This window comes from Euprymna scolopes, chromosome 32 (assembly GCF_053919585.1).
Source record: "Euprymna scolopes isolate OS-2025 chromosome 32, ASM5391958v1, whole genome shotgun sequence".
In the NCBI taxonomy this organism is placed as follows: Eukaryota; Metazoa; Mollusca; class Cephalopoda; order Sepiida; family Sepiolidae; genus Euprymna; species Euprymna scolopes.
This window is the reverse complement of record NC_136513.1, coordinates 38,850,670-38,877,504: the sequence shown is the minus strand read 5'-3', so window position 1 is coordinate 38,877,504 and position 26,835 is coordinate 38,850,670. Positions and strand designations below refer to the sequence as shown.

Below are 26,835 nucleotides of genomic sequence, written 5' to 3'. Positions count from 1 at the left end.
TTAAACAATTTTTAAATTTTATCAATATTTCTCTATCACGTCAATGGCATTCTTTCAACCAGTGTCAAACAACTGCTGTTTCTTTTTACTTCCTAATTTCCATTTACTTAAAGTGCAAGAGGGTCTCCCTTATATTAGCACAAACGAATTACTGTCTCGTTATATTTATTACTAAAACAAAATATAATTAATAATTATTAGTCAATGTAAATGAAATAAATGTAAACAGCAACGAAAATATAAAACTCCAATTTGCGTTTTTTCAAATAACACGACATATAAGCAATAATCCAAGTATTTTTCTCGCAGTGATAAGAATGGTATTAATTATAATGTAGTGCAAATCATTTTTTTGAGATTACGAAGTTTGTAATTTACTTAAAGTGCAAGAGGGCCATAAGGGATATTATATATATATATATATATATATATATATATATATATATATATATATATATATATATATATATATATATATATATAAAACATTATAAGGGATTCCTGAGAAAAAACATTTGATCTCAGTTTCTTTTCGCGTTGCCGATGCGATTTTTTTAAATTCTCAAGTTTGTTTCCATTATAACTACTTCACAAACTATAACTGGCTAAAATTAAATCACGCTATTATTTCACATGTTCAGCTGTGGTTCACAATTACTTTGAATTACCCTTTTATTTTATCAAAAAAGATACTGCAATTGTATTTCTAAGGACACATAGCATAATATTTCGTTTTATTTGGTTTTCGGGTTTCGGATTCGATTTACATGTTTCCATGTTTGATTATATACTACACAAACTATAAATGGATAAAATTACATCGCACTATTATTACGCATTTAAGGATGGCATTAAATTTTCATTTCACTTAATCACAAGTTAAAAAAGGGTTAAATATGATGGATTATTTTTGCCTGTGACCATCTTTTATAATTACGACTTATATATGTTTTCCAGAAAAAATATTACGTCTAAAATTCCAGCAAACAAGTAGTTTAACGTATATGAAGACATGTTACTTTCAAAAAAGTTTTCGGGGGTGCTGAAGACGAAAATAACGTTGAAAATTCCGGAAAACAAGTATTTTCACAAATATTAAATACTGTTAGTTTAAAACATGGGAACCTTTGTATATAATAGTTTAAGTAAAACGAGCACCCACTTTATGATCAATTTTTGTTTGGAAGTTCTTTGTGTTCATTGTACACTGACCCCCCCCCCGAACGAAAATGTGGCCATAAAGTGGATGCTACTTTTGGCGTTAAATTATTATAGAAAAGTAATTTCCAACTTTTTAGAAAATACCTTTATTTATATCATAGAAACTACTCGTATGCCGGATTTTCATACGGTATTTTCGTTTTCACATCCCCGAAAACCTTTAAAGTGTTAATTTTAAAGGATTTTTCGAGGGTAGAAGATTCTTCATATTTACCAAAAAAAAAAAAAAAGAAATATGATAAAGTTTTACACTGAGTAAATGTGCTTTGTTTTATAATTTATCATTAGAAGCGGTGAACAATACAAAGTACAATTTTGGGTAACCAAGCCGCTGATCAGCTACTTTGGATTTAATAGACTGGGCATATAGCTCTCTTGCATTTTTTATTACTGTTTTACAGTGGTTGCTGGCAGTCCTGAAAGCAGCTTTAGTCTCAGTGCATCTATTACGTTGGTAGCTATGGAAAAAGTGATTTCTGTGCGCGATGGCAGCAGCACATTCTGGGGAGAACCATGGCTGGCTGGTAGGTTTTTGTTGGAATTTTGTTGATGGTATGAATCGGTCTATGCCTACAATTAGCCGTCAGGATCTGATACTATAGAGGGCACATCCTTTTTAAACATGGAATGCAGAGGTAGATCAGATATAAATCTGCGGAAGCTATCCCAGTCAGCCATGGCGTATCGGTATACAGTACGGTGGAGGGGTACGTCTGGGGACCTATTACATTTCATTTTTATCTTAACTGATACGACGGAGTGGTCGGAGGATCCTAGAGGAGAAAGAACGGAACATGAACATAGCTCAGGGGAAGTTGAGAGAAAAAGTTCGAGGAGGCTTGCATATTGACCTGTAGTATCGGGCACTCGGGTGGGCTCGCGAACAATCTGAGTGAGGTCATAAGCAATGGCAAAATCATGACAGAACCTCCCCTCATCGAGCGTCTTATTTGAGTGAGTCAGCCATTCCACGTTATGGACGGTGGAGTCATGACGGATGTGGATGTTAGCCGAGGAGTGTGCAGACATGATGTGGTCTATTTTCTCAGATATGCTCTTAAAGATAGTAACTTCGCTGTTGTGGGGCCGATAGAGGGCAAATACAAATGCAGTGGTATAAGCAAGTGCAACCCTGAAGCACATATAAGGTAAATTAGGATCTTCTCTAGAGATATTCTTGCCACATGAGAAGCCATCTTTAATGAGGCACATATTCCATGCCCATGGCGATCATGGGGGTCAGATTTAGATGTTAAGTTAGAGTATCCGTTAATTATGAACTCATCTAGGGAAGTGATCGGCCCTATCTCAGTTTCGCTAAGAAAGAATATGTCACGTGTCGTCTCCTGTAATTGGGTTTCAACCTCTGGAAGGTTGGAACGTAGACCCCTGATGTTGTACACATGGTAGTAGGGGTCTACGTTGGAAGATGGGGTTCTAGGTTTATTCGAGTTTTTTTCTGTAGATGTTTCATGTTGAGGTTTTGGGATTTGTGGAACAGGTCGGCATACTTGGTTAGACCAGTACAGAGAGGAAAATTAGAGAGAAAAAGACATTTTTTGTAGCACATGAAAAGGTAAAGCCGTAACAATTACACACTAGTATGGCATCGAGAGGCCCCACCAGAGGCTACCGCATGGTCCAGAATCCATTCACCAAATGTCAATACAGCAGTCCCAGTACTTTGCGCCTGCTGATAGGACAACCTCCTTAGTGGTTAATCCAAGGTTCGGGTTCCTGACTTGATGGCGGATAACGTCAGCTCAGACAAAACGTTTACCTCCAGCACCCTTACTAGTGACATGGCCACAAGGACAGACAGAGACAGAAAAATTTCCGACATCTTAGACTACTGTTTACTAAGCACTACCGACATTTAAAGCAGCTTTACCTTCACCCTTTGTCAGAAAAATCACTCATTTGCATGAGGACTGAGGGACAAAAAAGGAGAAGCGAGAATTACTGGAGCCTTCGATAACACATCCACTGTATAATCTACTCTCCATTAAAAAGGGGGGATGGGTATAAGGGACTTATTAATATCTGCCTAGTAAAAGTCCAGGGCTCAATTATCAATTTAGGGCGCTTTTGATGATAATCGCCCCTCCCATCGTAATGGGTGGATGTTTTGGCATTATATATTTCGAGTTTGAAATCTTCGAGCTTCACCTTATAATTAAAATCCAATAATTAACTTTTATCAATTTGTGAAGTCGGCTTAATACTAATTTACATTTGAGTTTAGATAACTATTCAAGATTTTAATTTTTTCTTTCCGTTTTACATATAACAAGACGATATTGGTTAACAGTATATTTGACAAAAATTTATTCTATTTAGATTATATAATATAATGGAAACCTATTGAATTTAGTAATTTTAATAATTTATTTATTTATTGAAGTTAATAAATATAGTATAGATTAAACTTAAATATATATTTAAATAATATACATTAATGGTAAATATATCACATAAACTAATATTAATAATAATATTGATGTTCCAAATTTTATTCATAAGGGCATTAAGTTATGAATAAAAATTTCCAGATAGATCTGTCGTGGAGTATAGAATGAATTTCATTTTAAAGGAAAAGGCTAACCAGATCGGTGACCTGAGCTGAGCCCGTGGAGCCCATTAAAACGTTTAAGTACTTAGGGGCATTTCTTCTGGTTCAATACTTGTTATCAAAGGTCATTAAAGATTTTCTAGCTACGAGTATTACTTTAATTTCGTCCTGCGTTATATTCGTTAGTTTTCGTGCCATTAATAGAGATTTATTTGGTAGAATCGGCGATATTGATTGGTAATATGATTCAATGTCAAAAGAAAGAAATTTAAGATTATTTTTATTTTGAATGTAAGAAAACCAGTCGATTACGTGGGTGGAAGATTGCCATAGTGGGGATTTTATTAATGATTCAATTTTGGGGATAATTCTCTCTAATATGTTTTTACTAATTAATTATATATCTGATTTTGAGGGGCAGACGAGTCGAATAGTAGGGTTTATATTAAAGCCTTGTTCGTGGTCTTTTAAAACAAACCTCGGGGTATCTTGTACTGTTATTTCTGTGTATTTATCTATTTTAAGTTTAGTTAAAATATTTTTTGCCTCGTTATTTATTCCATTTAATGTTTGCTTATTTATTGTTTCGTAATTTTTATTAAGTTCCTTATATATTAGATTTTTATACTGTATATAGTCCATTGTGTAAAAATGTCTAGTTCTATCTGCCGGTACTATCAGTTTATTTTGGCGGCTTTTTGAAATAGATTTCGAAAATTTATTTATTTTTTTAAGGATTGGAGTGAAATATTTTTGTTTTTCTTTAATTTAATATTTTTAATCAGGTTAATCAAATCATTTTCAAATTTCTCAGTCTCCTTGTTCTTTTTAGGGGTTTTTATATGTTTTTAGTCAGTAGTATTTGGCTGCTTTTCTCTGTTCTTCCTCCTCTCTGAGGTTGTTTTTTTTTTCCATTTCTTCAAGTTGTTGATATACGAGTTCAGTGGTTTGATTCTGTTGTTTATCAAAATGGTAGGCTTTCCATTTCAAGTTCTTTATAAATATATTCATACTTGCTATTAAGTGTCTTATAAAGGTGTATTTAGAAGATATGGGGATACATTTGGTTGATAATTGTAAGTCCTTCTCATGAAACATATCTGTAATTACGTAGAGAAACTCAATTGGTTATAGGGAGTTATTAATTTAATTTATATATGTATGTATGTATGTGTATGTGTGTATGTATGTGTGTGTGACAAATCTCTAAATATTAAACTATAGAATTGTTAATTTTTTCTGTATTAATATTTAATGTTCATATATTTTCTTAAACGTCAAAATACACAAGCAATAAGTATTTATAGTACCAGCAAACAAAATCCATGAATTAAGGAAAGAAACGTAATTTCTCTCTATATATTCCTTGTTTCAAACAATAAATTCTTAACTTAAAAATGTATGTGTTTATATTTTGATTTACAGAATTTAACTTCAATCAACAAACTTATATATTGCTCTATTTTTAAATATTGAGCTTTACCTTTTTGGATAAGATCATCTGAAAGTATTACCTCAAAGTAATATCTGACAGGATAATTCACCTGATTTTTAATCTGTGACTTATCTCACATATACATATACATATATATATATATACATATACATATATATATATGTATATATAATGATTAAAAGAGGTCTGCTAGTATATATATATATATATATATATATATACAAACCCATATACATATATATAAATGTATATATGTGTATATATATATATATATATATATATATAAAATTGGTTGAGAGATTCCAACGAGAGAAAAATGTATATTTAAATAAGAAAGGTCATAAACTATTGCTATGTATTTTTTAACATTATTTTATTATTCTGTGTTCTGATTTTTCATATAAAAGGTATAATATTATGATCATTGTAATAATGTTTTTAAATCATTGAATTTCAAAACATTATTACAATGGTCTAAATATGATAGCTTTTTATGTTAAAGAATACATAGCAATTGTTGGTGACCTTTCTTATTTAAATATATATATATATATATATATATATATAACACTCATTATTTTTCTTCAAAATTTTTCATCAAAATTTAATAATGTATTATGTAAATATAAATAGATTAGGGCAATATAAACTTTATGAAGGTTACATTTGTATTTTTCGAGCTTTTGCTGGACATACAAATACACAGACACCGGGACAACTGTTATTCATATAAATTAGATTATCTGAATATAGGTTTAATTTTGTGAACTAAAAGTATTTGTGACTGTCAAACTACTCATCTCCCATTCTTAATTATTACTCGCTTTCGTTTTTTACAGAAATCTGCTTATATGATGACCGCCATTTTGTCGGCTTCCTTTTTCTCCACGATGGGATTTGCGATCTCCATGACCTTTTTATTCGCTGAGGTAATGTTTTTTTTTATTTTCAAATCTTGGTTTCGTTGTTTACTTTGACTAATTTTATTATGATATAAGTATATCCCGGTAGTAAAATTATCCTACAGAAGGTATGATAGTAGATGTGCACTGCTAAGTGAAAGTTGTAAAACTTCATTAGCATCATAAATAACAATTGTTGGTGACCTTTCTTATTTAAATATATATATATATATATATATATATATATATATGTATATATATATTTATATATATATATATATATATATATATATATATATATATATATATATAACGCTTATTATTTTTCTTCAAAAATTTTCATCCAAATTTAATAAGGTATTATGTAAATATAAATAGATTAGGAAAATATAAACTTTATGAATACAAATACACATACACCAGGACAACTGTTATTCATATAAATATATCACTAGATCAGATGTTGTTCTGAGCTTGTTTAGTGATCTGGATCCAGAAAAGCAAATATAGTGATCCACGTCCAAAACAACAACTGTTGCATTCTGCTACAGTGCTGCAAAATAATGTGCTTAAGCATGGTCTCGGAGCCAAAACACAAGATCAATTGACAAAAACCATGCATATTACCTCAGGATGTCTGAAGTCAACCCAAACACAATGGCACAATCATACCAACCCATATAAGGAAGGAAGAGGCAACTCAACAAAAGATTCAAAACGTCGAGGAGAAAATCAAAAACTTACGAATCTAATAAATTTTAAAAATGATTTAGATAACTCCGGACTCAAGTTTTGAAAATACAAAATACAAACTTTACATTTAATTGAGACATGGAAGGAATAGAGAAAAATACTTTCAATAGACAGGACATCATTGAAGACCCAGCTTTGCGCCTTCCAGGTTTTGCTACAAATAGTAGGAAGCAGTGGATAGCCGCAAACCGGATCAGAACAAGACACTGTATCACTGCTGTAAACAAACACAGGCGGAGCCATATAGACTCCCCAATCTACCGAAAGTGTAAGGAAGTCCCAGACACAGAACACCTGATCTTACACTGTCCAGAGACCCGACTGGAAGGAAGCTATGCAAGAGCACATCTATCTGAAGACACTTTCTCAAACTGACTAAAAATAGCCGTATAGAGGTCTAACCCATACGATATTACTACTACTCTAATCTTGGTTTCCTCTAGAACTACTACAACTACTACTACTACTACTAATGCTGCTACTACTAATGCTGCTACTACTAGACAAGGGAAAATACTTAACAGGACGGTCCTTCCTCATTAAGCTTTTTTAATGTATTAGCTATTCAAATTTACCACAGATTTGGATGTTGGTAGAAAGATAGACACACATGATATTATTTTAAGGAAGTCGGGTTCTATCGAAGACTGTAATTCTTGTAATATGGGGAAGATAAAGTGCAAAAAAAAAATGAACGAAATATAGTGTATATGGGCTCCGTTTCCAAATTCTAATTTCTTCAGGTGCGAACACTTGTAAATGCTATTCGGTTACTGTTGGAAATTTTGACACTTCTGCATCACATAGACGGAGAAGCACCGTCTATGTGATGCAGAAGTGTCAAAATTTCCAACAGTAACCAATTTTGATACTTCTGCATCACATAGCCGGTGCTTCTCCGTCAAAGAACAGGGGACGATAAATCTATTTCTTTTCAAGTTTCGACCTGATTCAAAAGTGACAATAAGTCGACCAAGTTCATTTATTTCATTCCATTTAAATTGTTTATTAATTAAAAAATGAAAACTATAATATATATATATATATATATATATATATATATATATATATATATATATATACACTTGTGCCCGATATTATTCATACCCCTCGGATCTTTGAGATTTCTATAAGATTATTGCTCAAACCAGAAGGTAGACAATATTAAAGGGATTTCAAACAATAAATCAAGCATAAGCATTTAATTTAAACTCAACAAATAAATAAATTATGCAAGTTTGAAACATTATACAAAGAAAAACAATAATGGCACTAGTTCAAAATTATTCATACCCCTCTTACTAATAGTCAATAGCATGCCCTTTATTCTTAATAACTGCCTGTAACCGTTTTGGATATTTATCAACAAGGTTTTTACAAGCATCAACACTGATTTTTGACCATTCTTCAATGCAGTAGTTCTCCAAATCCCTCAAATTTCTAGGTTTCCGCTTTTTAACCTCAGTTTTCAATATGTGCCAGAGGTTTTCGATAGGGTTCAGGTCGGGACTCTGGCTAGGCCATTCCAAAACATTAATTTGATTATCCTCAAACCATTTCTTGACTATTTTGGCAGTATGTTTTGGATCATTATCCTGTTGAAGGACCCAGTTTGGTCCTAAATGGAGCTTCTCCGCATCCTGTCTAATGTTTTTCTGGAGTATCTCCAAATATTGCTCCTTCTTCATGGTTCCATCTATCTGGACCAAACTACCTGGACCACTAGCCGAAAAGGAGCCCCAAAACATTAGGCTACCACCACCATGTTTCACCGTGGGTATGGTGTTCTTTGGGTTGTAAGCTTCTCCTTTCTTCCTCCAAACGTAAGAAGCATCCATATGGCCAAACAATTCAATTTTTGTTTCGTGAGTCCACAAAATACTTGAGAAAACGGACTCTGGAGAATTCACATGGTTCCTAGTAAACTTTAGACGTGCTGCAAGGTGTTTTCCGGTGTGCAATGGAGTCCTTCTTGGTCTTCTTCCTTTCAGACCATTTTCATGCAGAGTCCTTTGCAATGTTTGCCTTGATATTTTTATGCCAGAAGACTCCAGATTTTCTAAAATGTCCTTAGTAGTGGTGGTTGGATTTGCATTAACACTTCTTACAATATTCCTGGTGGCTCTAGCAGACAGTTTCCTTTTCCTTCCTCTACCAATCAAGTTGTTTGTTGTGTGGTGGCTCTGGAATTTTTTGATGATGCTCTGTACTGTTGCTGTAGGGACCTCAAATTTCTTGGAAATTGACTTTTAACCTAAACCATCCTTATGTGAATTCGCAATTTTAGCCCTAAGATCATTACTAAGCTCTTTTTTCTTCCCCATTCTAATAATTTTTATTCTTTTATTGGTTTTCAGTTGATATCATTTTAATTTCTGAAAAATGCAAAAAACGAAATGAAATTAATCAAAGGTTGTATAAAAGCATTCAAAATAAGAATCAAACAGGAAACAAAGTCAGAAACTCGATTAATACTGGAAAAATAAGGGGGTATGATTATTTTTGAACATTGCAGATTTTATAAATAGCTGTATATTTCTTTTATTACAAGTATCCCGAGATTTTAAAATGACGAAAATGATCAGAAGAGGTTTATTAAGAATATGTATCAATATGGACGTAAACAATAAATTCTAACAAAGTTACACCTAATAAACTCAATTTTCAAGGGGGGGGTATGAATAATATCGGGCACAACTGTATATATATATATATATAACTTTATTGACCCTTTAACAGGTACCACAAAAAATAAAACTACATTTTGTTACAGTGAAATTTTACTTGAATTTTTTTTTTAAATCAGAAAAAAAAACATCTAATGTTCCTTTAATCTGAAAATGTTTCATTTAAATTATTAAATATCTCGGAAAAATGTTTTTTTTTTCAATTATATATTGATACAAGCCAGGATCTGTCAGTGGCCACCTAATTGCACCAGGGGATCATCACACACTTCAGTACATCCCGGTCCATTTTGCTGTTGACTGACTTCGAAGATGTGAGGTGACATGATGTGGCTTTTCTTGAAACCATACTAAATACCATAATCGTGGCCGGAAACTTCGTTGAGCTATGCCCTCAAGCGTTTAACCGGTCGGATTTGCGCTTTGGGCGTGCTGGCAATGGTTCTGTTGTCATAAGTTGGATCGGTAGAGAACAGGAGTAGTAAAGCAACGCATCTCCGATCTCGCTCGTTGAACATGACGTCACTTTCACACATAATAGAAGGCTTCTATCGCCATTGAGATTTGTACACAACTGGTCAACTAGTAAACGGTCTGTAATAAGAAAAAAGAAAACCGGTTTTCATCAAACGGAAATGGAAACATGGCATCTTTTCTATGGCAACAATTTCATCGTTCCACCGTGTACATTGGCAGAATTAGCATTGGGAAACTCCAGATCAAAAATGAATGGCTAAAATCTGATCTCTTAAAAATAATTCTATCAAATCTGACTCCTGATGAAATCCCATCCCTATACAAAAGTACGGCGTAATCACGTTGACACACCGGTTCCCGTTGGATCACCGAAGTTAAGCAACGTTTAATCTGGTCAGTACTAAATTAGTGACCATCTGGGAGCTTCAGGTGGTGTATATTCTCTCCGATTATCTCGGAATTGTTTCCATTCGTCTTGGAATTCTCCTTGGCACTGGACTCAAACAGTGCCGCTTCAGGAGAGATGTGGTTGTAGATTGCGCAACCCTTGCCTCACAATTACACGCGCAGCTGCCCCTACAGGGGGTATCCTTTGTCTTTCGAGATTGAACAGAGGCATCGATCGATACACAATTCTAATATTCACAAAATAGTATTATTTCTACATGTACGCGAATGACGTTCAGACCATTCTTTGTTAATTTGACAGTTCCAAATCGACTTCGAAATCTAGATGTGACTGATTTTATCTTTTTCTTAAACACAAAAGTAGTTAGTCTCTCTTTCTCTTTTGTATATTTTTCTATGGATCATGGCGTTTTCGCAAAAGATTCCCGTCCGTGGAACTTATTATTTCGGAACTGTTTCCTTGTCAATTATAACATGGCACTCTTCAAATAGCATGTCAACAGCCTAGTACGAACCGTTCTATTCTTATCCATCCCAAAAAGGCCACCAAAATGACCAAGTTTTGTCGGTCTGAGTGTCGGAAAATAAACAAGCTGATATGACAAAAGATCAGAAGCTGGGCTAAATGAGCCAACAGCCAAAAGGGAAAAGCATTTTGACTTTGCAAAAATAACCCTGAGAATCCTCGCCAGCATTCCCCGGTGAGGGTCTCTTAGATAATAAATGATAAACTTGCTCCACCAAAAACTCGTATTTTTCTATTTATATTTATTTGGGTGGTTGTCTTTGTACCGCTTCCCATCTCAATATTACATTCCATTTCATGTTTAAATGTACCGCCTCCCATCTCAATATTACATTCCATTTCCATGTTTAAATGTACCGCTTCCCATCTCAATATTACATTCCATTTCATGTTTAAATGTACAGCCTCCCATCTCAATATTACATTCCATTTCCATGTTTAAATGTACCGCTTCCCATCTCAATATTACATTCCATTTCCATGTTTAAATGTACCGCTTCCCATCTCAATATTACATTCCATTTCCATGTTTAAATGTACCGCTTCCCATTTCAATATTACATTCCATTTCCATGTTTAAATGTACCGCTTTCCATCTCAATATTACATTCCATTTCCATGTTTAAATGTACCGCTTCCCATCTCAATATTACATTCCATTTCCATGTTTAAATGTACCGCTTCCCATTTCAATATTACATTCCATTTCCATGTTTAAATGTACCGCTTTCCATCTCAATATTACATTCCATTTCCATGTTTAAATGTACCGCCTCCCATCTCAATATTACATTCCATTTCCATGTTTAATGTACCGCTTCCCATCTCAATATTACATTCCATGTCCATGTTTAAATGTACCGCCTCCCATCTCAATATTACATTCCATTTCCATGTTTAAATGTACCGCTTCCCATCTCAATATTACATTCCATTTCCATGTTTAAATGTACCGCTTCCCATCTCAATATTACATTCCATTTCCATGTTTAAATGTACCGCTTCCCATCTCAATATTACATTCCATTTCCATGTTTAAATACTGAAGCTTAAGTATGATGCAATACTCGATGTAAAAGTTTTACATATGTTTTATGCAAATTATTCATTGTTGATTTTTTTTTAATTCTGTCATTCTTTCCTATATACTTGCCTCCCCCCGAGGTCAGATTTAGGCACAAACGTAAAATTCATCTTCCAAAAAGAGACACTCTGAATAGGAACAAAATGAAAAATTGTTTCAGTCTTTAAGGACATTTTTTTTCTTATTAAATGGTTAGGTTGAAGCATAGAATTGCAAAAGTTCACAAGTACTGAAGTCTCAGAATATTTGTATTATTTTGGTTGTTCGGACAATCATTCTCAACTTGGATTTTATCAGCACAATGTTCCGGCCCTTGAAACCTACAACTTTCATCGGGTGTAAAATTCATGTGTTTTTTTTTCTACTTAAGGAAAAGTGATCTTTGCATTGCAAGAAATCGGACCGTGGTTTTATGCCAGACTGATAAAAACGGGAAACAAAAGTAGAACAATATAGATATTTTTAAAGAAGATACCAATGTATACACAGACACTTTCTATCTAATTGAACCTCGTCCTCGAATAGCATTTGACCTTTATATGCTGTAATAATTTGATCTTGATGAAACCATTTCTGGTTAAGTGTCTTTTTCCCCTTTTGTTAACAGGGATTTAGAGAAAATAACATATACCATACTAGTAACTTAATCTTAGCGAGCGAAGGAATAGCAATCTCAATCTTGGAATTTATTCTGGCCATTGTCTCTTCAATAATTTGCTGCCGTTATTCGTCTATGGTAAGTATATTTTTTTATATTTATCTCTTCGTTAATTATGTTTATTATTTACACTTAAACGACTTAAATAAAAAAATAACAACTGACAGAACTATATATATATATATATATATATATATATATATATATATATATATATATATATATATATATATATATATATATACTAGCATTTCAGCCCGGCGTTGCCCGGGTGTTTGGAGGTGTATGCTTAGCAACAAAAAAAAAAGAGTAATTTTTTTTTTAATTTGACCCGTATTATGACCCCTTAAAATTTATAGTTTCGGGCTCAAATCACTTTATTAAATTAGATCCAGGTTCAAGGAACCTATATCTAAAATTTCAAGTGTCTAGACCAAAAATTGTCGGAGGAGTTTGGTAGAGTTCTTAAAGGTCAAATCGTTGAAATTTGACCCCTTAACAGCCAAATTTCTGGCTGACACCCGTCACATCGATTTTCCCAAATCTCAGTACCCGGTATTTGAAAATTTCGAGTCTATAGACTAAAAATTGACAGAGTTATTGCGTAGGGAAATGTACACAGACAGACAGACAGACAGACACGTTCACTTTTATATATATATATATATATATATATATATATATATATATATATATATGAACAAATGATTAATAAAACATGCTAAAAGACATCTTGAAAAAGAGTTAAAAACATATTTAATTTTAAAAAGGAAGCACAAGATAAGTTGATAGTCCTTAATCCGCGGAGTTTCGAAGAAATATTCTCCTTCTCATCAGAGGGCAGGAATTAGCAAAATGCGGTATCGGATTGGAACTTACCTGTTGGATTGAAAGTTTTTAATTCGACCGTGTTTGGATTTTACCATTCTTGGATTTTTTACCCTTCACCGGACTATCCATTCATGTGAAATCTTTTTATCCTTTTTTCTTTTACCTCCTATTCCCCTTACCTCACCCTTTTTTTTGTGACTTACTTGTGGTTTCATTAAATACTTTTACATGCAAAATCCGATCCCGCATTTTGCTAATTCCTGCCCTCTGATGAGAAGGAGAGTATTTCTTCGAAACTCTGCGGATTAAGGACTATCCACTTATCTTGTGCTTCCTTTTTAAAATTAAATATGTTTTTAACTCTTTTTCAAGATGTTTTAACATGTTTTATTAATCATTTATAAGCTCTATTTCCTTTTCGGTTTTATTGAGCTTTTACATCTGGTTGAGATTACTTTACTTCTTACTTTTTAAATTGTATTTACTATTTATAATGTATTTTAAGTTTACCATTTTGATTACCTTGGTAAATTATTGTAATTTTTATTTCTTTTATATATATATATATATATATATATATATATATATATATATATATATATGTATATATATATATATATATATATATATATATATATATATATATATATATATATATATATATAAATTCTTTTTTCTACGCACATCTTTTCCTTGCCCCCATTTGTGAATTATTCTACGGATTTCTGCCTTTTGGATTATTTGGAATAATCTTCCAATTACGCGATTCCCTTGGATTTTACTTATGGAAATGGAAACTTAACCAACTTTTTTGGATTTTGGTTTTTGGATTTAACCGTTATTGGATATTTTACCCTTCGCCAGGCTATTCATTCACGTGACATCGCCTTTTTCTTCACCGTATTCCCTTTCCTTCACTATTTGTTACCAAGTAAGATCTATGACATTCTTGTAGTTTCATCAAATACTTTTGCAAGCAATATCCGATCCCAAATTTTGCTAAATCCTACCCTCTGATGAAAAGGAAAGTATTTCTTCGCTTAAGGACTATCCACTTATCTTGTGCTTCCTTTGCAAAATTAAATGCGTGTTTAATTCTTTTCACAGTGTTTTTTAACGTTTTATTAACTACTTGTTCTTATATATATATATATATATATATATAAAAGATATTCTTATATATATATATATATATATATATATATATATATATATATATATGCTGGCTTGAAGTAGTTGTTGTCTAGCCGCACTGATGAGCTGTAATACAGCGAAACAGTAATGCATGTGGATGACTATATATAAACATACATATATATTTATATATACATTTCGAAGGTTGCTGTAAAGAAGGTAAGTTCCCTCTATCGAGCTCGAAGACTACTCACACCTGAAAGTATCATGTACCTCTACAAAGCCACCATTCGCCCCTGCATAAGGTATTGTTGCCAACTGGGTTGGTGCATCTGCTCTTAACTTCTTCCTTTCCAAAGTAATAAATCAGAAAGCACTACGATATATATAGATTATATATATATATTATATATATTATATATTATATATTATATATATATATACATAATATATAATATATATATAATATATATATATATATATATATATATATATATATAATAAGTGGAATTGTCTCCGTGTGTGTCTTTGTGTGTACATTTTCCTACCAACCTACTTTGTAAATTTTCAGTCTACAGACTCGAGGTTTTACATAAGGGGTATTGAGATTTGGGAAAATCTTATTAATCCGGTTTCCGCCAGAAATTTTGTTGTCAAGGGATCAAAGTTCAACGATTTGAGTTTTGAAAACTCCGCCAATATTGGGTCTAAACATTTGAAATTGTAGATGTACGTTACTCAGACTCGGACCAAGCATTTTAATTTTATTGCAGCCCAAAACAATAAATGTTAAGGGGTCAAAATTGTGGTCAAATTGTTTAAAAGTATGTCCTCTGCGGTCTCTACCGAATTACTCCGCCATTTTTTGTCTAAACATTAAAATGTTACATAAAGTGTATTGAGACAGAGGGCTACCAAGAGGTCAAAGATCAAAAGATTACCTTCTAATAAACTATTCAGCCAATTTTGGGTTCAAACATTTGGAATTTTACATAAAGGCAGTCAGACATGCACCAATAATAAGAAAAATACGCATCAAGTGCGCCTGAAAGTTATATCACAACGTAATATTAAAGAAAATAAACAAATAGTTGTTTTTTATTGCTTTTTTTATTGTTTTTTTATTTTATTTATAATTTAAATATAATAACTTGACGTTAATTATGTGTTTCCAATTTTATGCGTATTTTATTTCATTCAAATTAAATCCACGTTTTTATAATAGAACTCACACCCTTGACGTTAGTCCCGTGTGGCCAACGCACAGAATACAGCCGCTGAAAACAACGCGCGGATCTTTACTAGCAGAGTTTTCTTTGTATTATTTAATAGGAATTCATTATTGAGATGAGTATAATTTATTACCACCTGACGAAGGCCAGAGGAATAGTTGGCCGAAACGTCGTGAAACAACTAAGAAAAAGATGAGGATTATAGTCCGCAATAAATAAAATTAATAAATAATACTCATCTCGATAATGCATTCCAATTAAATAATATAAACCATTCAGATCAGATAATAAATAAACATGAATTTATTAATACAAAAAATTTCAACCTTGATAGCTCTTAGGGGCCCATGGCGCAGTTGATAAAGACGTATAATCTGTACGGTTCCAGGTGTGGATTGTCTGAAGATAGCGGTTTCAATCCTACCCAAAGCCAGCCAGAGGCTTACTTCGCCAAAACGTAGTTGACGACAACTACGGAAGGCAGTAATTGCAGTGAATGCAATCAGAAGGTTAAGACTTCCTATCCCGTCGCGGTTACCACCTGACGAAGGCTAGAGGAATAGTTGGCTGAAACGCTATGAAACAACGATGAAAAAAGATAAGGATAATGGTCCGCAATAAATAAAATGAATATGTTTTTCTTTCCCCAACTTTACGAAGGCAAGAAAGAAGACAACAAACAGAAAGAAAACAACATACTGAGGATGGAGTTTATCTCCAAAATATATTTATTTTATCATGATTATATTATATATTCACATCTTCATATATTATAAATTTGAAGCAAGTAACAAAAAAAGGATGTATTTATTTTCTTTAATATCACGTTTTGATTCGGTGTTAAACCGCACTTCATGCGTATTTTATTTTATTCAAATTAAATTAACGTTTCTATAACTGAATTCACACACTTGACGTTAATCTCGCGTTGCCATCGCACAGTTCTAATATTTAAAAATGCAACCGGTGAAAACAACGAGCGGATTTAAAGACTTTTCCTTCCCCAACTTTACAAAATGGCAAGAAAGAAGAAGAAAAAAAAGAAAAAAAAAAACAGATACCGGGGATGGAGTTTAGCTCCGAAATCTAGTTAAATTATGAATTTCAAGCAAGTACAACAAACAATTTTTGTTTATTTTCTTTAATATTACGTTGTGATTTTGCTTTCAAGTGTTGTTGATGCGTATTATATATATATATATATATATATATATATATATATATATATATATATATATATATATATATATTAGAAAAAGTACCCGTCGTTGACTGGGTTCAAAACAGCCCGGAGAAAATGGACTCTGATTTATGTAAGTATGATGGGTTATGAAAAGGAAGGGTTGTAAATTTGGGTTATATTAGGGGGTATCAAAACCAAAGTAAAAATAAAATAGATAAACCCCATAATTTATTATACCATACCTGTTCACACTGAAACACTTATCACAATATTCTGTGGATCTATATTAAAAAACCTTGTTAAACTTTGTGTCATTTCCAGTCTATGGAGGTCAGATGCGAACGAACACCCCATAATTTTATTATACCATATTTCTTCAAACTGAAACATAATAATCAAAGTATACTTACGCAGATAGATATGAAAAGTCTTTATTAAAGTTTGTACCTTTTTCCATTCTATGGAAGCCAGGCGCGAACGCAGACCCCACAATTTTATTATACAATCCCTATTTAAGTTAAAACATACTTATCAAAGTATTCTTATGTACACCTATATCAAAAACACTTGTAAACGTTTTTTTTTTAATTTTAAATTTTTTTATTTCCATACTTTGCGGACCAGGCGCGAACGCAGACCCCACAATTTTAATGAACCACCGTTCTGCCAGATCAAACATACCCGTTCTTGTGTCTCGATACATCTTCTATCATTATATGTAATCAGTTTTTTTTTTAAATAGTCAACCATATATGAGCCTATTCGTGACCAGACACACACACGGATATTCAGCTTTATATTATATATATATATATATATATATATATATATATATATATATATATATATATATATATATATATGGATGGATAGATTAGTGACGTCAATCACACATGAAATGCATGAATAGTTTTAGATGATCTATTTTTAGTTGTAGTTAAAGTTAACGTTAACGTAATTTTATTATACCATATTTCTTAAAACTGAAACATAATTATCAAAGTATACTTACGCAGATAGATATGAAAAGTCTTTATTAAAGTTTGTACCTATTTCCATTCTATGGAAGCCAGGCGCGCCAGGTACAAACTTTAATAAAGAACAGATGGTATTTATTTGCTCCCCCACCGAGCAAATTAGGCACAAGGCCAATTTTTTATGTGAGGAGTGAAGGGAGGGGGAAGGGAAAAGGGGACCAGCTCCCGAGAGGTGGGAAATAGGAGCTGGTTAAAGGGCAGGCATGTGGGGTTGCCCCCACATCTGGTCTTTGCTAGTCATAACTAGTCATAGCATGCAGTATCTGCCGGAACAGATGGTATTTATTTGCTCCCCCACCGAGCAAATTAGGCACAAGGCCGATTTTTAATGTGAGGAGTGAAGGGAGGGGGAAGGGAAAAAGGGGACCAGCTCCCGAGAAGTGGGAAATGGGAGCTGGTTAATGGTCAGGCATGTGGGGTTGCCCCCACATCTGGTCTTTGCTAATCATAGCTAGTCATAGCTTGCAGTATCTGCCGGAACAGATGTTTTTTTTTTTTTTTTTTTTTTTTTTTTATTAAATTTTCACCCCAAACAAGGCAAATTGCCACTTTGGTGTAGGGGGCTACTATCAGGGGCAACAACTACTGGGGTACTATGTAGGGATTTGGGCAGCAAGGTGTCGGTTTACGTTACACTTGAACTTCTGCACGTCAGTACTGTTGGGGAAGCAGGGACCTGGAATGGAATTCCAGAGTCTTGCGGTTCTGGGGAAGAAACTATTGGAGTAAAAAGATCTTTTACATCTAGGGACCTCTACAGTGTGGGGGTGGGATCTAGTAGCCTGTCGGGTTTGTCGAGGGTGCTCGCGTCGTGGGGGCACAAGTGATTGCAGTTCATCAGAGCATTCACCACTAAAATACTTGTAGAACAGGCAGAGGGATGCAACATTTCGTCGATGGGACAGAGGCTGAAGCTTAGATGCCAGTTCAGGGCCTATCAGATTTGCGACTCTCTTTTGAACCTTGTCAAGGAGCGAGAGACTAGTAGCAGATGCACCAGCCCAGATGTGGCAGCAATACTCCATACATGGGCGAATGGTGGCCTTATAGAGGTACAGGATACTTTCGGGTGTTAGTAGTTTTCTAGCACGGTAGAGAGAGCCTACCTTTCTTGCAGCGGCGCTGGCAATGCCTTCAATGTAATTGTTCCAACTCATGTTTCCTGTGAACGTTAGGCCAAGGAGTTTGAAAGATGGACTCTCAGATAAAGGGTCGTTGGCCATTGCTATTGGTGGTAGAGAGGGTTTCTTGTAATTATTGAATGAAACTAGTTTAGTCTTGGCAGCATTGAACGCGACCAACCACTTTTGTCCCCATTCCACTACAGATTGGAGGTCTTCCTCTAGTGTTTCTGCCATTTCTTTAGAAATGTGTTCATTCGTCTTCCTGTCGTGTCTGCCATAGAGTGTAGTGTCATCAGCATATATACCCATCTCAGAGGCAATGTTGTCGGGGAGGTCATTTATGAATATCAGGAACAATAGAGGTCCAAGGATAGAACCCTGGGGCACTCCCGCATTTATATCATATTGTTTAGATGTGCGACCGTCGAGGACTACCTGGATTTTTCTCTTATCTAAGAAGGATTTAATTATGTTAAGTATTCTACCAGTGATACCGTAAGATCTAATCTTCCTGAGGAGACCCTCATGCCATACCCTGTCAAAAGCCTTAGATATATCTAGAGCTACCGCTCTGCCTTCCCCCGCTTTGTCCAGTGATTGGTATATACGTTCAGAGATCACGGTGAGGATGTCTGCTGTGGAACGGGCTTGTCTAAATCCATATTGTTTGTCAGTCAGTAGTTTAGCATCTGTAAGATGATGGACTAGAGCATGGTTAATTATGGTCTCAAATATTTTGGCAAAAAGTGGGAGGAGGCTAATGGGGCGATAATTTGATGGGTCTGTCCTTTCGCCAGAATTCTTGAATACTGGTACAACAGAAGCAGTTTTCCAACAGCCCGGAAAGCAAGCTTCATTAAGACATTTGTTGTAGAGTTTGGAGAGAACTGGAGCTACTTCGGCTGAGCACGTTTTTAATAGCACAGCTGGGATAAGATCGGGTCCACATGCTTTTGAGGTGTCAAGGTTTTTTATGATAGCATGCACCTGAGCAGGGGTGGTTTTCAGATCGTCTAGTGTGGCGTCTGTCCGAATAGGAAAGTCAGGTAGGGGGTGGTTGGAAGGGTCCAGTGTGGAGTTTGAGGCAAACCGACTGGCAAGCATGTTAGCCTTGTCGGTTGCTGAGGAGACAACCTCGTGATTGTTGGTTAGTGGGGGAATTGTTGATTGCCCATTATTTACTACACTGTTGTAGATTTTCCAGAAGTCTCGAGTTCCTAGTTTTTGTGCTTCGATGCGCTTTTTAGTGGTTTCCGTAAATTCTCTCTTAGCTGTCGCTATTTCTTTCTTAACGTTATTTCTAGCTTCTATATACTTCAGTCTGTTTGAACTGGACTTATGTCGGTTAAACCTACGGTATGCATGCTGCTTTTGAGTAATGGCAGTTGCACAAGTCGACGTAAACCATTGGGGAGAGTGGGGCTTACTATAAAATTTCCGCATGGGAACATGCGCTTCGATTGCAGTTTTGAACCAGTCAGTGGTCTCGTTTGTACACTGTTCAGCAGGGAGAGAGAAAATATTTTTCCATGGAGCATCTCTAATTAGTTCCCTGATGGCTTCCCAGTCAGCCTTATTATAATATCTCGTTGTTTTGAGCACTGGCTCTTCAGTTTTGGGACTAGAGTTTAGGGCGATTTCAACCATTATCACTGCATGATCAGCGTTCCCGAGTGGGCTGTGGGCCTTCGGTATGCAGTCATCGGGAACTGTGGTCAAAAACAGATCTAGAATTGATGCGTGTTGTTCTTCCTGGTCAGGGAAACGGGTTGGAAACGGAACAATTTGTGATAGGGAGTGAGATATAGCGAAGCTATGGGTTGTGCTGCCCGCTGCATCTGTGTGAGTAGAGAATCCAAGCCAGTTTTTGTGGTGGACATTAAAGTCACCAAACACATGTATTTGTGCGCTAGTGTCGAGGGACAGTGCCGTGTCTATGCTGTCAGATACTTTGTTTATTATGGAGCAGTCCTGAGTCGAGGGAGAGCGGTAGAGAAAATAATAGTAGCTAATACTGTGTTGCACGTTTAGTCTAAAGCACATAAAGGCTTGATCATCTGTTTCTAGGTTTGTTTCTCTAGTCAAGGGAAGGGTATTACGAATGTAAACTCCAAGTCCGTGCATATGGTGTTTATTTGCTCCCCCACCGAGCAAATTAGGCACAAGGCCGATGTTTAAAGTGAGGAGTGAAGGGGAAATGGGGACCAACTCCCCGGGGAGTAGGGGAGCTGGATAGTGACAATTGGTATGAAGGGTTGCCCCTTCATTGACCAAGGTCTTATATGTGGGGTTTCCCCCACATATGGTCTTTGCTTGCAGTATCTGCCGGAACAGATGGTATTTATTTGCTCCCCCACCGAGCAAATTAGGCACAAGGCCGATTTTTAATGTGAGGAGTGAAGGGGAAATGGGGACCAGCTCACCGGGGAGTAGGGGAGCTGGATGTTGACAATTGGTATGAAGGGCTTCCCCTACATTGACCAAGGTCTTATATGTGGGGTCGCCCCCACATATGGTCCTTGCTTGCAGTATCTGCCGGAACAGATACTACACTTTGATCTTGGCCCGAAGGCCAAGTGTTGTAGTTAAAGTTAACGTTAACGTAATTTTATTATAACATATTTCTTAAAACTGAAACATAATTATCAAAGTATACTTACGCAGATAGATATGAAAAGTCTTTATTAAAGTTTGTACCTGGCGCGCCTGGCTTCCATAGAATGGAAATAGGTACAAACTTTAATAAAGACTTTTTATATCTATCTGCGTAAGTATACTTTGATAATTATGTTTCAGTTTTAAAAAATATGGTATAAAATTACTTTAACCCTTATCTTTGAGTGGCCTCTTGGCCTTGATAATGAGTTGATGCCTATGAAAAAAAAAAATAAAGAAGACCAATGTGAACAAGTTCTAATTGAATCGTCCCCCTAAGTAATCCAAGTTTCAAAATTCCCACTGTTTACTATGCTAAAATCACAATGACTAATGTACACCTATTAACCCTTATCCTCGAGTGGCCCCTGGGCCTTGATAAGTGGTGACACCCTTGTAAAAAAAAAAAAGTTACCTATTTGTTAGCTCACGCCTCGGACGTCACAAATTCAATTTCTTTGTTTCTTTTGTATACTGCTCTATTTTTAGGCGAGGGATTACAACATAAATTATATATATATATATATATATATATATATATATATATATATATATATATATATATATATATATATATATATACTAGAATTTCAGCCCGGCGTTGCCCGGGTGTTTGGATGTGTATGTTAGCAAAAAAAAAGTGGTAGTAGGAAAGCAGGCTCAAACCTAACGTTTATGCTGTTACGACCACCGCCAAACCGGAAGCGACATTTTTAAAAATTAAGGCAAGACAATCTAAAGGAGCGACTAACTTTAAAAAATATCGGCGAAAAAGTGACCTCCCCACGTAGAAAAGTGCGTAGTTGAAGGTGAAGATATTAATGTTTTAAGCCAATATTTCGATAGTTGTCGTATGAAAGGTCAAACTTTTTAACGATATTGATCTTGGTAAAATCCGTCGCCTCTATTGAAAGTTTAAGGCAGACATGCAAACAGACATACATACATGCATTTATATATTAGTAACTAAAAAGTTTCGACCCAAACTAATGAAACAGCTTACCCTTTCTCTGAATACCTTTTATGTAAAATTTCAAATATTTAGACCAGAAATTGTCTGAGTGATTTGGAAGCGACCGCAGAGGTCAATTTCTTTTTAAATTTGACCCCTATTATAACCCCTTAAAAATTATTGTTTTGGGCTCAAATTAAGTGATCAAGTTAGATCCATGTCCAAGAAACCTATATCTAAAATTTCAAGTGCGTAGACCCAAAATTGTCGGAGGAGTTTGGTAGAGTTGTCAAAGGTCAAATCATTGAACTTTCACCTCTTAATCGCCAAATTTCTTGCCAAAAACAGATCACATCGATTTTCCCAAATCTCAGTACCCTGTATATCAAATTTCGAGTCTGTAGACTAAAAATTGACAGAGTTATTGCGTAGGGAAATGTACACAGACACACAAACAGACACGTTCACTTATATATATATATATATATATATATATATATATATATATATTACTCGCGTTCTCTGCTAGTGGTAAGGTACACTCGGGCTTGAACAGCGAGTCATTCGAACTGCAATCGAATGCTCTATCACTAGGACTGTGGCATCAGCATATTCTTTTCATTGCTTCATCCCTTTTGTATATATCTGTTAATATCATATTTTTTATATAGACGGAGTGGTTCTCGGTTAAGTGTGTCTGTGTTGGATATATCCACGAAAGTCAAAAGAATGAAAAGAATATGCTGTTGTCACAGCCCTATCTGCCACTGAACTATATCTCCAGATAATACTAACTTCGTCTTTTAAGATTATTTGCTGGGGTTTATTAATACATTGACAGTGCAATGTGAAATATTTCCATGAGAAAATTATTTTTTATCTATAAGAGAGAAAAGCTATTTTTAAGATCGTATTTTTTCAATTTTCGATACATATCGATTGAATTTCTGTAAAAAAAAATATATCTAAGGAAACTGACATAGATATGAATTACTTTTGTGTGAAATTTTCAAAAGATGGTTTCAGCCGTTTCGGAACCTATGAGGAACTCACACAGACACACAAAATGACTTTTTTTTTATAAGAGTGTAGATGTAGATGTGGATTAAGTGTGTCTAGCTTAAAATATAATATTAAAACAACGTTTTCCCAAAACGTTTTATCCGTTGAAAATATGGTTAAGGGATTGCTTCGCTGGAGACTACAACAGTTTTTTTGTTTATCGTTTTCGATAAACAAATACATTTCGATAAACAAATGAATGTCAGAATATTTTTTATACAAATAAATTACAATCAACGTGTGGCACTATATCGTAGTGCCACGATTAGTGGTTGCTTATGCACCCTCCCCCTGCAGGGCCACGTGGTAATTTGGCTGTAGGCGGAGGGATACATCGAAATGCAGCCTAGATTTCCCTTTCCCGTTATTTTCGGTCTCTTTTCGCCTGGACGTGATGAGGTGAGCACGTATTTTTCAGTCCCTCTCCCCTCATCATTAATTAGGTTAGTTAGTGTAAGGAGTTTATTGTATAAAACAATTGGACAATAAAATTATAAAGATCTTCTATATATAATTGTGTTGTGCGTTGTTTGTGCTGTATTGAATCTCAGACTAAGGTCAAAGGAAACGAGCTTGAAGGCGAAGAAGATCCGATACAAAATGACACCACCAGAGGGGAATGCTGCCCTGAGTGCGGGAGATGGCCACACCCAACATTTCAGGTATGCTTTTGATTTTGCATCTGACAAAAGACGTCTAATCGACAGATCTTCATCCGCGGAATGTTTCCAGAACATTAGTGTAGCACGCGGATCGGTCACACACCAGCGCCCGGGTGGATCGTGTCATAGATATCACCTAATAATTAATTCATTTTATGTTAGTTTTTGATTACCTGAGACATTGTTCTACCGCCACTTAAACAGATCATTTCTGCATTATGACGTATAAAACAATGTTTTACACGATAATGACACAATACGACTAAAAGTAAAGCAGGCGATTACAGCTGTCGCGTGGCGAAATTACTCGAATCAATGTTGTACGCCACAAGGGCTTTAATGGTAGCTGCTTTGGCAAAGTACAAGTCCTTTACGTAAATATATTCGACAAACCTGATAAGCAGCAAAATCTCACCCTTACAGAGTAGAGATCCCCAGACGTCAGAAAGACTTTTAATCAAATAGTTTTTTTCCCCTAGGACAGCTAAACTTTACTCATTACTCTAATATGCAGAAGTTCAAGTGCATTGTAAACTGTAAATTTGCCGATCAACTCCCTACATGGTTTCCATGAAAATTATGTCATATATAGTAGCCCCTACTTCAGAGTGGGTGTGTGCTTTATTAGGAGTGAATATGCAATAAAATACAAACAAAAATATTCAAATGTTGTGCCTAAGTAAGTTCCCGTTAGCTTCAAGATAGCAGGTTATTTCTCTACAAAAAGCTTTGTCTCTGATTTTAAACATAGACACGTTTTTTTCCGTCTTCACAGAAAAACGACACACATCTTTAACACGATTGAGTTCAGTAATTATTCGTAATCTTCTTTATTGCTATTTTCAGAATACCACAACGATTGTTCAAGCACCAATTCAACAAATCGTCACTACAATACCAGGCAAAAGTAGAACCCAGTACCAAGTACTGCCCAACACCACAAGGGAGTGTCTAAAACCATTTAACACCATGCAGAACCAACCGCCTGATTATGTAGCAGTGTTGTTGAATTCACCAACCTACCAAAACTGTGACGACCCTAAGAACCCTAAGCAATAAGATTTATCTCCCTTACAAGCCTATTTAGTATAATCTCTTATAATTCACTCTCTTTGGAGGAGACAGTTTGTTTCTAATTTTAAACAATAGCAAGGTTTACAAATAATATGTCGAGACAACAAAAACTTAGTAATGAGACTTGCCTACATGGCAAGACTGTTCGGTACAGTCTCCACTAACCACGTTAAATTGGAGACATTATCCTACTCGCCCTTTTTTTGTCGGATCATTGCCCACTGAATTGGTAAATCGCTTTTCCCGAGACCGCCCACTTAGATGTTAATTTTCGATGACCATCTTCCCAGTTGCTCCTGGTTTTCGGACCCGTCCAGCAAAAATCTCTCACTGGAATAATTTTCAATATGTAACGGGTGAAGTTTTAGGCGCCGCAGACTTTAAACTAAAATAAATCAAAGAATATATTTTTACCGTACCAATATGTGATTATATATATAAATATATATATATATATATATATATATACACACACACACATATATATATATATATATATATATATATATATATATATATATATATATATATATATATATGACGAGAGAGGGGGTGAGAAAGATGATGATGATGATTGAAGGAGATAAGTTTACTCATTGGCAAAAAAAATATTTCAACGAAGGACTAAAAGTTTTAATTTAATCTATCTTCCCGGACTTTCTCCCTGTCTCTCTCTCTCTCTTTCTCTCTCTATCTCTCTCTCATATATTGATTGATTGATTGATATAATAATTAAGTGATTGGTTTTGCGCTACGAAACAGATACTGTCAAGAATTTATAAGTCAACTGAATTAAAGAAATACATAGTTAGACGGTCAACATCAAGAATTTGGGAATACAATTTTGTTGTCATTTATTCTCTATATTCCTCAGTAATTACAATGAGCTTCTTAAATAACGATTGTTATATATTATATCTACAGAAATATATATATATATATATATAAATATATACACACACACACATATATATGTATGTAGATGTGTGTGTTCGTGTGTATGTGTGTTTGTTTGTGTGTTTGCTCTGACCTTTATGCAAGTAAAAAATAATATACTTATCCGTATCGTTATATCTTCATAATAAATACAAAATGCTAAACTATACACTGAATTTTTATTTTTGTAATTAAATGATGATATAGCA

General features: G+C 34.6%; 1 protein-coding gene across 1 annotated transcript in view; it reads left to right on the top strand.

Annotated features, from left to right (window-relative positions):
* LOC145256280 (uncharacterized) overlaps positions 1-26,835 on the top strand; it is a 46,002-nt gene extending 19,167 nt beyond the window's left edge. The window contains exons 5-7 of the mRNA XM_080114964.1: positions 6,089-6,178; positions 12,694-12,822; positions 25,463-26,835. Of these exons, the coding sequence (XP_079971090.1) occupies positions 6,089-6,178; positions 12,694-12,822; positions 25,463-25,675 (432 nt within the window). The 3' untranslated portion in view covers positions 25,676-26,835. The remainder of the gene's footprint in view (positions 1-6,088; positions 6,179-12,693; positions 12,823-25,462) is intronic.